The sequence below is a fragment of the Notothenia rossii genome (genome assembly GCF_949606895.1).
Source record: "Notothenia rossii genome assembly, chromosome: 1".
In the NCBI taxonomy this organism is placed as follows: domain Eukaryota; kingdom Metazoa; phylum Chordata; class Actinopteri; order Perciformes; family Nototheniidae; genus Notothenia; species Notothenia rossii.
Window position 1 is genome coordinate 70958059 of NC_136912.1, and position 13545 is coordinate 70971603.

General features: G+C 39.9%; 1 protein-coding gene across 1 annotated transcript; it reads right to left on the bottom strand.

Moving 5' to 3' along the window:
- Positions 1-8612: 8612 nt before the first annotated feature.
- On the bottom strand, positions 8613-10701 carry LOC307026003 (uncharacterized protein). The gene is made up of 4 exons (XM_079661056.1): positions 10130-10701; positions 9658-9899; positions 9041-9194; positions 8613-8896 (listed from the first exon to the last, which is right to left on the bottom strand). Exons 1-4 carry the CDS (start codon positions 10302-10304, stop codon positions 8850-8852), a joined length of 618 nt encoding a protein of 205 aa, XP_079517182.1. The 5' UTR covers positions 10305-10701; the 3' UTR covers positions 8613-8849.
- Positions 10702-13545: the final 2844 nt, after the last annotated feature.

Sequence of the window (13545 nt, forward strand, 5' to 3'; positions counted from 1 at the left end):
TGCTGTAGTACAGGGGTGCACATAACTGGTACGCAGGTACGCATGCGCGGCAACAATCTGAAATGCGTACCGTCACTTGTGTCACAAAGCTGTTAACGTCGGTCTGTACAACGGAATTGTGCCAAAACTACGCCAACCGGCTGCGGAGGGAGACCCCCCCCCCCCCCCCCCCCCCTTCACTGGAGAACTGCGCTAAAACAACTGATCACAACGTTCACGCTCTGTGGTCACGAAGTACTCCACTAGCACCACCCCTCCCGTGTTGATTGAAATCAACACGTAATGAAATAAGACCCCACGGTTTAATGATTGATAGGTGCTGTCTTTGATTTTGACACACAGAACAATTTTATAATAAACATACATACACACATACTGTATGTTAAATGGATAAATATATATCAGCCTTCTTTCATTTATCTTTACATTCCCACAACAATATACATAAAGAAATGGCATATTTTGGAAATAGTTTGAATGGTGATTAATCATGATTAATTATTTTTTAAGCTGTGATTAATCTGATTTAAAAAGAATTTGAGTAAAATAGGTGTTTATCACTCTACTTTCACCACAGCAGGGACTAAGATACATTAGGACTGAATAATGACTTCATATTACATACCAAGTTTCATGTGATGTGTACAAATACAAATTGAGCATTCAAACTTTTTTTTTGAACCAACAATTTATTATAAATATGTTTTTTTCAACCAACTATTTATATAAATATAAGACACTGGAAAATCTCACTATTTACAATATTGAACATCAGAACTTTCAACCAACTATTCATTATAAATGTCAAGACAGTGTCAAGGTCTTTGTCTGTCTTCCAAGACAGTGGGTCTGGCTGCTGTGAAGATGGGGGTGATGGTGCATGGGCTGCTGTGTAGGTGGGGGGTACAAGTGCTATACGAGACCTCCAAGAGACCTCCTTGCTGGCTGGGTTGAAGGTGATGGCTGTGGTGGAGCCTTTGTGCTGAGGTGTATCTTGACCTGGTGGCAGCCGCAGATGGCAGTGGAAGCAGCTGTAGTGGTGCTGGTCTGCTGGTCCTTGGTGGTGATGGCTCTGGTGAAGGCCCTTGAGCCACAGTAGAACTTGACCTGGGGGCCGGCACAGATGGATGTTCTTGCTGCTGGATAAACGCCGCCTGTGGGCCACTACGCCCAGGCAGCTGTGAAACATCTCTCTAAAACAAATTAAAATGTAGGACAATAATTACAATTTAATTGAAATAAAGTTCAAGTGAAATGTTGCTCAAGCACAAATGACAATGCTCACATGAAAAGAAAGTTTGGAAGGTTGGACAGGAGTCTCTCTCTCTCACACACACACACACACACACACACACACACACACACACACACACACACACACACACACACACACACACACACACACACACACACACACACACACACACACACACACACACACACACACACACACACACACACACACACACACACAGGTATTTCCAGTTACTTTACATTCAGTATAAAATCACAGACAGACATATACTACATAGGCTTCATTTGATTACAAAGTCTCATCTGTACAGGACAGTAAAATGATAACAGGCACACATACAGTTACATCTATGACAAAGTGTCATCTGTACAGAACAGTATGATAAAATAATTGATGGCAAAAACATGTCTACTGTATAGCCACTGTAAATGTCTCCGTTGTGGGGACGAATAAATGATTAATTTAATCATCTACACATGTAATCTCACTTTTACACACCAAAATAACGTTCACACAGAGTAAACGTTTGCTAATGGAGAGTCTATTTTGTCCAAAGAAAAAGTTAATGACTATCGATAAAAGATATATATCAATAAACCTATTGTTAATTTTTGCGGTATTCCCCACACATTGCCAGTACACTATTACTGTAATATTTACACTTACCCATGTCCAAATCAAGCGGCAAAATACGGAAGTGCCACACACTGCAGTTCATCTAGTGGCCAGTAGGAGCAGTCTGCAGAAGGGAGCAATTTCCATACCCCCATGTTAAAGGTCACATGTCATGCTTTTCCGGTTATTACCCATCCCCTTGTGTGTTATGAAGGTTTTTCTGCTTGTAAACGGTGTGCAGAGTCAAAACAAAGTCACCCTTAAATGTTACTTCATGTTAAGGCTAATAAAAATGACAAGGCTGTAATGCTAACTAACGTGCTAGCCACTAGCTAGGTAGCTAACTTGATCCAGCCACTCCTGGTTCTTTCATCAGATGGGAAGCGAAAGAACGAGCAAGACCCATTACTGGTATGATAACAACCTAAGCACACAGGCATATTGTTAAAGTTATCTCATCTTAGCCAGCGTCATATAGATTAGGGATGTAACGATACCAAAAACTCACGGTACGATAATATCGCGATAACAAGTCCACGGTACGGTATTTATCGCGATATTGAAGAAGAAAGGGAAGAAGAAAAAAAATCGGATTTTTTTTTTCTTCAATAAAACATTTGTTTACTCGGAAAATGTTTTTTTATTACATAATAAATCTGTTTTTTACAGCATTTTTGTAGGATAGCAGTATTTTAAAGTGTCAAAAACAAAGTGACAGTAACAGACTGGAACAAGAAAACCAGTGTTTTTTTACCTACTAGTACTACCAAACAAAGTAAGCATTTTCTTTATGCCACTGCATCTCACAAATAAACAAGGACATTTAATAATCAGACCCTGCAATAAAATAAATCAAGTTTCACTTTAGTTTTTCAAGTAACTCAACTCAAACTCACTAGTCACTCACTCAGCATCATCAGACAGGTTTTTAGGAATATGAGAATGTCCACATTTCCAGGTATTTATAAGCTGGGAAGTTTGGGCATTTACAATATCCCCTGCTCTGGAAAAAACTCTGTCGCTTGGTACTGATGTTGCTGGCTGTCTGTCGAAATGACGGACAGCGAAAAAGTCTAACGCCAGGCTTATTGACAGAGCGAGATATAAATATATGGTTGATACTTGTCAATGTCTCTAGGTGTGTAAATGTAGCCCTGTAAATACGATGTCCTTTTGTGTTATCTGTTGTTTTATTTTCATGTTGTAACCTACTTGCTGCCATGTTAGAGAGGTCTCTCTTGAAAAAGAGATCGATGATCTCAATGGGACCACCTGGTTAAATAAAGGTTTAAAAAAAAAAAAAGTGTTTTAAAAAAAAAAGTGTTTACATTTTTTTTTTTTTTTTGAAAATTCCGGTAGATTTTGTCAGTCTCACGACGGTATTGGGAAGTTTATTTACCGCGATACCGCGATATTCGGTATATCGTTACATCCCTAATATAGATAGATTATATCTATATGGCACTGATCTTAGCTATCTCTTAGTGGAGGAAAACAGTTATGACATCACTTACGCGACTCTGGGATTTGTAGTCTTTCTAGTTGCATATTTTTCATAGTCTTATATTCCAACAGTTTTATGACAAACTGTGACTTTTTTAACATGGAAATTATTATTTAAGATTGACAAACATCATATGTGTAATTCATGGCACAATTCAAACAGGATCTAAAGATACGTTTTCTCTCTTCATTGACTTCAATGCATAATTTTTCCGAAATAAGGTCCCATGGACCTGAAGTAGATGGGCATGACTTTGCCACTCTATAGTTAGATCCCCCCTTCATGAATATTGATTGGGGGGGTGAATCTTTTCTCAACGCATCTATTTAATTAATATTAAGCCTTAAAGTTATGCATATATTAGGGCGTGGTCACATTTAGTGACAGTTCTGTCAAGTGACTGCTGCTGTTAGCTTCTTGTCTCTCTGCTAGCTGCTCCGTGAAGCTAGCTACAGGTGCCTGGTCAGTTCATCCAGGGAACACAACTTGAAGCCGGTGGTTTGTTCTTCATGCCTATATATCGGACTATTGCGACTCACTCTGCGGTTAAAACAGACGGTGCATGAATGCGGTTTTGCGGTAAGTGAAATTTGAGTACTTTATGTGTTAATGATTTGAATCAGCTACGTAATGAATGTTAAGGCTTGGGTTACCGTTCTACATCGGTACTAACAATGCTAATAGTAGCTTCCAAGTTAAAATCAGACTATAGGCTATATATAAAGGTTAAAATGAAATAGACAAGTGTTAAGCGTTAATTGGGATAATACTGTACAACAAATGGCTTCTGTTTGAGGTTGATACAATAAGGTCATCCTTGTAACTTAGAGAGATATTTTATTATGTAGGTAAGAACTGTATGCATCGCTAAGGTTAATTTAAATTGGCTATGCTATATGTGAAATCAACCTCACAATAAGATGTGTGTAAATTACAAATAATAATGTCATATTTCAAGATGATTACTTAGATATTACAATATGGTTGGTTTAGCTGGAGTTCATTATTGAGCTTACACGTTAACGTCACAGTCATCTGAAGGACGAACCAAAACCTTGTTGTTTTTATTAATTGCATTACAGAATGGGTATCAAATAAACAGTAAGCATTGGTAACACAACTTCCAAAGTTACAGTATAATAAAAAGGACCCTGACTCGGACAATACACAATCCAACATGTTCAACAGAAGACAGTTATATTATTTGTACACATGGTACTTTACATATATATCTGTTTGTTTAAGGTGTCCAGGTGTTGCAGACAGGCTGGACCAGAGAGTGAGAGACAGAACTGGACTCCTCACAGCAGTGAACTTCAGCACAGGTACAAAGACTCTATTGTTCATACTGTACAAAGAATCAAGAAAGATATTCAACCAGGATAGACGTGATGTATGAAATACATGTTTATTATCGGGACACATGATATGCGGGAATATTGATTGACGTATTACAACAAGTAACTGTAATGATGTTTTGGTGATTAGGCCCCGGGTTTGCAGGATGATCATTCAGGAGGGAAAGAACCGCTCTGATGAACCCCCAAAAGAAGTGAAGTATGAAGTACTGAGCTGTGAGCAATTCTTACCTTGCGGCTGGCTGCGGAGATCTATAGATGAAATGAGAGATTAAAATGGGGACGTGATAAGCGCCGGAATCGCTTCCGGGCTGCGGGGTTAGACATGCGCGGACCCACTGGCTGCAACCTGCACTGCAGGGTTAAACATGATGCAGACCCACTGGCCGCAACCTGCATTCGCAGGGTTAAACCTAACGAGGACCCATGTCCATAACCTGCACCCGCAGGGTTAAACACAACGCGACCCACTGGCCGCAACCTGCACTCGCAGGGTTAAACCTAACGCGACCCACTGGCCGCAATCTGCACTCGCAGGGTTAAACCTAACGCAGACCAGGAGGTCACAACCTGACGTGTAGGGTTAAACATGAACACGGACCCGGAGGTCACGACCTGACGTGCAGGGTTAAAAATGAACACGGACCCGGAGGTCACCTGACGTGCGGGGTTAAACATGAACACGGACCCGGAAGTCGCAACCTGACGTGCAGGGTTAAACATGAATACGGACCTGGAGGTCACCTGACGTGCGGGGTTAAACATGAACACGGACCCGGAGGTTGCAACCTGACGTGCAGGGTTAAACATGGCGCAGACCCGGAGGTCGCGACCTGACATGCAGGGTTAAACATGAACACAGTGACACGTATACATGCTGACGTGCTATGAAACCACCACCACCAGTTATAGGCATAATTACCATTTTTATTGTTGAGAGACCTTGAATAGCCAGCACGCGCTGATGTCCGGGCGAATGTGAGATATGAAGGCGGAGGAGGACCACCGTCCGAGTTGCAGGGATGAGGGAGAAATGCCTTGATTGGCAGCAGAGGTGGCTGCACCTATCTGAACGAAAGCCCTGATATGCTATTAGGACGCCACAACCAGTTATATGCATATTTACCATAGGTGAGCAGAAGAGATCTTGGATTGGCAGCACGAGCCGATGTCCGGCGAAGAGGGAGATGTAGACAAGTAATGCACGAGAGCTGTTAGCTGGAGTATAGTGATGCATGAATATCATGACCTGGATTGACCCAAGCCAAGTGAGCATAAACCCGAGAATATGAATGAAGTGCAGATGCACGCAGAAAAATCATACGCTTAGTTAAATACTGAGACATGACCCATGATATAGACTAGCTTAATTAGCAGTTAAGTGCGCCAGGATGAGTCATAGATGCTGATAAGCTGATTGAGTGATTAGGACCGTCTTCTATCATCTGAGAAGAGGATGATGGAGGGATGCTAGTGTTAGATCCAGCGAGTGTGATAATAAATGTGTAAGCAGGAGTGGAAATCTGAGCGTGCCGCTATAGCGGATGATCTCATGCAGATATTCCCCCCAAAATGGAGGATGTGCAGTGCACGTCCTTAAGAGTCGGGGAAAACGCGGTCGTCGTGATGCCGGCGGATGCCACGTCCAGGAAACGGGAGATAATGCATGCCGAAGATTATCCGCATGCAAAGTACGGTTGCCCGGTGAGGAAGAACAACTGTCGTTGAAGATGTTTGCTGTATACGCCTTGACGTTTATGTGGATGCACGCGGTTTGGTTAGAGAAACATTAATACCATGAGCTTGATGTGATGCCTAGGCACTCCGGGTGTGTTACTGGGCCTATAGTTCCTCATGAATAGGAACGCTGTGCTCCTAAGGAGTCTCTTCTTCTTCTTCTCTTTCCCAGTTGAGCGGAGTTAGGTTAGTAATGTTGTATTTGAACACTAGATGGCGTAAAAGCACGCATGAGGGGATCTCACTGGGCAGTGGGTGATTTGAACTGGGGAGAGACAACTATGAATATTATTTACCCAAATAGCCGGTGCACGCGTAGTTTCTCCTTACTTGACTCCCGCTTAAGGCTGAAAGAGTTCCGCTGAACGGATGATGGGAACTTTAAAGCGCGTCGATAATATCTGCTTTGAAGAGCCAGCCTTGGACTGCACACTATTAAGATTACCTTGTCTCCGTGCGTAGAGGGGGAACATTGACCTTGTCATCGAGATTGCCCTGAGCTATACCAATCATGCTAGGGCCTACGCTAAAGCGAATAGAGTTGTAACGAGCAGTACACTTGAACGAAGTGATTAGAACGCGACCGCACCTTGAAATACTTATAAAAGTCGCAGTGTTTCCCCTAGGTTTACTGCCTTGGCAGGAATTTTTTTTATCCTCTGGAGCAGAGAGAGGAGCTGTGAATTATTGTTATTGATATCGTACAGTCACAAAGTATTTGTACATTAAAAAGTAATTAATTTAATTCAAACTGTATTCCCTTCTTATCATGTAGCCTACACTTCTTCCTTTCATTGATACATTTAAATCACCTGACTACAGCATATAACATACCTACTGCAACCCTGTGCTGCTGCTGCTTCTCTCTGCCTCATCCTCTATTGCTGGAGGCAGCTCCACCTCATCTGGTCTCTGATATGAAAGCAATCGTGTTCTGATCATATTGAGCTATTGGTGTGAGTCTAACATTAAACAAGCAGTCTGCTTGTCATACATTGCTGACGATACATTTTAAGAGGCAATTTGTTCAGTCACTGCCGCTAAATGCCGGTAGTATCAAGCTAGCAAATCCTGCATTAGCCTCACATCAACAGGTGTAGACAGAACATCCAATTATCCTGAGCTAATTTACTGAATAAACCAACTCACATCTCCTGTCTTTTTTTTCACCCAACTCATTAGACTATTCTTCTGCTGGCGTTTCATTGTTGTTTTCTGTCAAATTCAATACTGTAGTTCAAAACCGCGGTCCCTGCTCACCATCTGTGAGGTATTTTTAGAATGCGCACGCTACGTTCGTTGTCGCGTTCGCGCGCGTCCACCTGGGCAGGCTTTTTGTGTCCTTCTCCCTCTCCCGTGACGATAACGGCTTGCGGTTAAAAAATAATAATAAACGAATTTGAAACTGGGGGGGGGACACAAACGGGCAGACAGCAGAGCTGTTGTTCTCCTCCTTTCCTCCGCTCTTGATTGTGAGTGTGTGCATTCGTGTGTGTGTGTGGGGGGGGGGGGCGGAGGCGGCAGATACAGACTAGTAGATACAGACAAGTAGATACAGACTTCTAGTTGTTTTGCAACATCGCCCCCTAGCGAATTGGATGCCCGCAAAAGTACAATAAGCGAGTATTGAGTCTCATGTATTTTGTATGTAAAAAGATAGTCTTTTATATTTGTCTTGTTAAATTTGACATACAACACATATATATATATATGTGTTGTATGTCAAATTTGATACATCTATATATATCTATATATATCTATATATTGTAGTAATAATGATATCACCTTTACATTTACAGTAGATGTAAACAAAACTGTTAATTTATTTTTTGGGAGAAGGGGTGGGGTTAAATACGTGTAAACTTCTTCCCACGCCTTTTCCGATGTGTAATTAGGTAGATCATTTGTTCATATATAATTTGTAATTCAATAATATTTACTTTATCAATTTGATACTGCTTACGTTTCTACAGGATAATTCTACAGTATCATAATTATTTTGTTTCATTATTATTATTATTTTTTTGGTATTGTATTAAATCAAATGTGTCTTTGAAGAGGTGCTAGATTACTGAAAAACAACTGTTAATGTGTTTATGCACCAGGCTGCAAAAGATAAACAAGCAGTTTGACCGAGAGGCAATTCAGTGCAGAATACATTTTTATTTATTTGCACACTGAGGATTCTTCACTGGGGTGAGGCGGGGTCTGTTGTTCCCTCAGCCACCAGAAAACAGCTCCAGCTGCAGTACCCCGGGAAGCCCTCTTCTGAGAAGAAACCCTGGAGCCTTCCTCGCCGTCCACTTCCCCGGTAGCCTGTCCGTACGTCCTTATACAGGCTGTCACACTGGAAGCACCTGAAAATTTGGTACGCCCTCCTTTACTCCTGTTTGTGTCCCTCTGAGAACACATTCCAGTTGACGACACCTGAAGTAGAATGTCATAAGACAATTACAATTCAGACAGAAAAGAACAAAACCTTCCTTCATTTAGCTGACCTTACTCTTTGACAATCAACTTCATAATACTAGGATAGAAGCAGGCAGAAGTAAATACACTTTATAAACTTACTGTAAAGCCAGTTGAAGTGGGCTTCCTTTTGGAATGACCCCTGGCTCACGATGTAGTTAAACCTCTCGCAGGTAAGGGCTAGCGTGCATATTGCAGGATCACCATCCTCGAGAACGACACGCATAAGGATCCTGCAAATTATGCCTTCAGGCAGCTGTAGATATAAAACACGACTTAATACGAATACTCTTTTCATCTTCACCAAACCATTTGTTGTTCACCATCTCCGTTAGAATTTCTTCATCAAGCTCAATAGGGGAGGCATAGGATAAACAGTAGGTTATGGATTTTAAATGTGTACATTGATAGGCTTTAATTCCACTCCTCCATGCCAACTCCATGTTCACCTGGCACTCATTGTTTTCACAAGAGACATGCTGATTTTCTCCCCACACTTTATTCTGAACATGCAAAGGAATACTTGTTCCATGGAAGGCTTTGTGGACAGCATAGACTCCATTTTCAGGATCTATGCATTCACTTTGTAGGTGTGAACTTACGGTTATGTCCTTTCGTTCAGCTGAGTGCTTTATTTCCATGTGCCTTTTCACATTTTTTTTATTTATGAGAACATGGCATAAGGGACATTTCTTCTTCAGTACTGGCTCTGCACGGACCCTTTGCATCTTTCCCCCTGAGATGATGGGGATTGCTGGATCTGTGATGATGGGGATTGCTGGATCTGTGATGATGGGGATTGCTGGATCTGTGATGATGGGAGTTATGGCAGAGTGCTTCGCCTTGCACAAAGCCAGGTGTTTTACAATGTTAGCTTTGCACGTCAGCATTGATTGGCAGTACAAGCAGTGAAAATGATATCCTGGTCTGCAATTTAATCCACATCTGTAAATGGTATACCCTTAAACATAAGAACATAGAATTGTAGTATTATTATTTTGTGATCATATTATTGTAAAGTTTAAATTATGAATACCAAACATCTGAATCAAGTAACTGGTCACCACAAACAAATCATAGAAGGACTTATTTTTGATTTATTGCTCAAATGGAACTGATCATAACATGCTTTTAATGCAGACACATTGCAACCCCATTTGCATTTCACAAGAGAATGTTTGCTAACTTTACCTTCATGGAGAACTGCTGAACGGTTGAGGTGGCTCTCTAAATAGGTTTGGACCTTGCCCAGTCTGGCTGAACGGAACAAATCTGAAGCACAGAATGGGCAGTGAAAGTCTTCACAACAGGTAATGCACCGTTGAAGGTCCGGCAAGGATCTCCACTCTTGGATTGTAATATGCATCTTGAAAAGAGAGCCTAATTGGTCAAACTGAACATTTTGAAATAATTTCACAGACAGACATAAATTACGCCTAATTGTTAGATTCTGAAACGACAGATTCTAAACTACAGAATAGGCCGACATAATAACTGACTAAAACACCTCATGCAATATTACATAACATGTCAAAATGATGAGACTGTCTGATAAACAGTAAACAGGCAGTCAGCACAGTTAAGATTATTTACAATGAATTCAAATAGTAATACAATGACTATTAAATAAGCATTTACACTGAAGACAGAACTTAGGCTACTGCTGATTTAATGTAGCGGACGCACAGATCCTATTGACATGCTATTGTCATCCTTTGAAGTTTAATTAATTAGCTGACTATAATTAATGATCAGGGTTGGGAAGTTTACTTTTTTAAATATAGTAGGTTACAGATGACTAATTACCCTGTTAAAATGTAATAAGTAATGTAACTTGACTATGTAACTATTTGGATTGAAATTCTAATGTTAATTATGGTTATTTTATGTTTTTTGTGATTCACTTTGGACAAAAGCCTCTGCCAAATAACATAACCATATGTTATAACTGTAACACGGTTACATTAAACAAATAAAGAAAATGGCTAACAGTTGGTTTTGCAGCGAGTCATCATAGGCTAACAGATGACATTTAGCACGTGTTGCTTGTATGGCTGTCCAATTCAATACAACAGAATAGTTGTTAACTTTAAGCAAACAACATGATTCACCTTACTCACACTCTTACTGTAATTAGTGATTAAATCAACAACTAGGACACCTAATTGGGCTTGCCAAAATCACGCTAGTTTCATGAGACAAATAATCAAATTATATAAATCAAAAGGCTAATGAAGCTAATGCTTTTGCTAATGCTTTTGCCGAAAGCTATAGCCAACGAATAGTTGTTTTTGCAGCCGGTTAGAAGCTATCCTAAGCTAACAGATTTGCAACAGTTTGCTTGTATTGCCTTAAGACTATCATAGTTAATGTTAGCTAATCACACTTCATTTCAAGACACCGGAATTGTTATTAATGTTAAAAAAAAAACTTTAAAAGCACTTCACATTACTCACACTCTCTGCGTTGTCGTTCATGTGGGAGTCTCACAAAAAACTAGGTAGCTGTATCTACGCGTCTGTATCTACCGGTCTGTATCTACCAGTCTGTATCTGCCGACGCTGCAGCTTCATGCTACTCAAGGCAGTGGACACTGAAACATGCACATTGGATACATAACATAGGCGTTTAGTTTATTTAATAAAAGAGCACATGTTCAATGTGAAACGTGACCTTAGATAGATTACTTCATTTGCAATTTGGTGCTATATATATATATTTTTTTAAATAATAATAAAAACATTTTTTAATAAAAAAACAAAAAAAAAACACCTTGAATTTCAGGCAGGGCTCCGTTGGCAGGGTGCAGCGCCCCACCAAGACAATGGTAGGGGAAACACTGAGTCGGGCAGCACTAAGATCTGTTATTGTGTAGGAAACGGTTTAAAGAGCATCTTGCAGGTTGTTTTTTTTTCTACATTTATGCTTAAACTTGCTTGAAAATTACAATTAAAAAAGTGAATGTACAGATGTAGCACTTCATTTCAGACTCCAGCTTACAGCTTCCTGCCTACGACCTGTCTAAGACCAGTATAGAGAAATGTTAAGCCCTCCCACTATTTTCCAAGAGGGCGTTGCCAGATTTTCAATTTCAGGTTTTAACCAGAAGACGGCGCTTCATTCACAAATACAGAAAGACAAGTTTCATGGACTTTAAGTTGTGTTTTGAAGAGTATTTGAACATATCAATATTTTAGATCAACTAAATTATATCTAATCTTTTAATTCAATAATATATAGTCTTTATATATTAAATAATCATTATAATGTAAATGTTTACATTACACTTCTTTATTTGTTATGCTCATACTTTTACCTTTACAATCGTTTGCTTTAATATGCAGTATATTTTTTGTATATTTTTGTGTTTGCTTCCTCCTGCTCCCTTTCGGACACATACTGTATGATTTATTATTATTATTAATATGAAGATATTATTAAGATAAGATGTTACTTTATTGATTGAACATTTTAGTTTAGAATGTGCTGTCCCACGGTAATTCAGAAGGCTCACAGGTCACATTCCGACAATTATTTAAAACAATTGGTGCTTTCACACCGTCTACAATTTGATTTGTATAGAGGGAGCTCTGTGGCCAGTGTTCGAATTACCCATTTGCTTTCGGGGGAGCCCTATTATTCAGTGCACATCCTGCTACTAAATATATCACACGCACGCTCTGTTGACTGGCGCAGCAGCAGTTGAGTAAAGTTGGAACGATATTGGCAGATTCAGATTTCACGGATCAGTAACTCATGAACAAAACGTTATTCAGACACAAATGACGTAACCTAAGTACCGTGGTAAGGTTGACAACAAACTACATTTTTATCAAAAAAAGCCAATACGCTGTCCTCCAAACTGGAAACATTACATTGGTCTCTATCCGCAGCCGGAGAAGAAATTAGTGCTCAGGGACCGTCTGCAAAGTGCAACTCCGAAAAAAGAGAATACAATAATATTCAATCACTATTATACAGCTTATTACTACCAATCTCACTACACACATCAATAGTCTCCTGTTGGTCAGACTTCAGCAGAGAGTTTGGAAGAATGTGCTTTTGAATAATTTTGGTGAATATTTCTAATGTAAAATCTTCAATACATATTGCATCATCTTCAATAACGTTACTATTATACAGTATATTTATACCAAACTCACTACACACATCAATAGTCTCCTGGTGGTCAGACTACAGCAGAGAGTTCGGAAGAATATGGTTTTGAATAATTTTGGTGAATATTTATAATGTAAAATCATGGCATCATCTTCAATAATAATAATAATAATAATAATACATGGGACTTTTATAGCGCTTTTCATGAAACTCAAAGACGCTTTCACAGAGAATTTAAGAAAATACAACAAAAAAAGACAAAGAAATACAAAAAGAGATAAACAAAACAGAAAAAATACGGGGGGAGTGGGGTGGTCAGTGGTTGAATGCAGTGTTGAACAGGTGGGTTTTGAGTGATGTTTTGAATGCTGTGAGGGAGGAAGAATCTCTGATGGATTGGGGTAGTGAGTTCCAGAGGGTGGGTGCAGCAACGGAGAAGGCTCTGTCGCCCCAAGACTTGAGGTTGGTCCGGGTGGGGAGGGACAGGA

Excerpts from the sequence above, each read along its gene's own strand:
- LOC307026003 (XM_079661056.1), bottom strand. The coding sequence starts at position 10,304 with ATGCATATTACAATCCAAGAGTGGAGATCCTTGCCGGACCTTCAACGG. Across the intron at positions 9,195-9,657 it reads CAGGGGGAAAGATGCAAAGG|CTGCCTGAAGGCATAATTTG; the intron begins GTCCGTGCAGAG and ends TTATATCTACAG. Across the intron at positions 8,897-9,040 it reads CCACTTCAACTGGCTTTACA|GTGTCGTCAACTGGAATGTG; the intron begins GTAAGTTTATAA and ends ATTCTACTTCAG.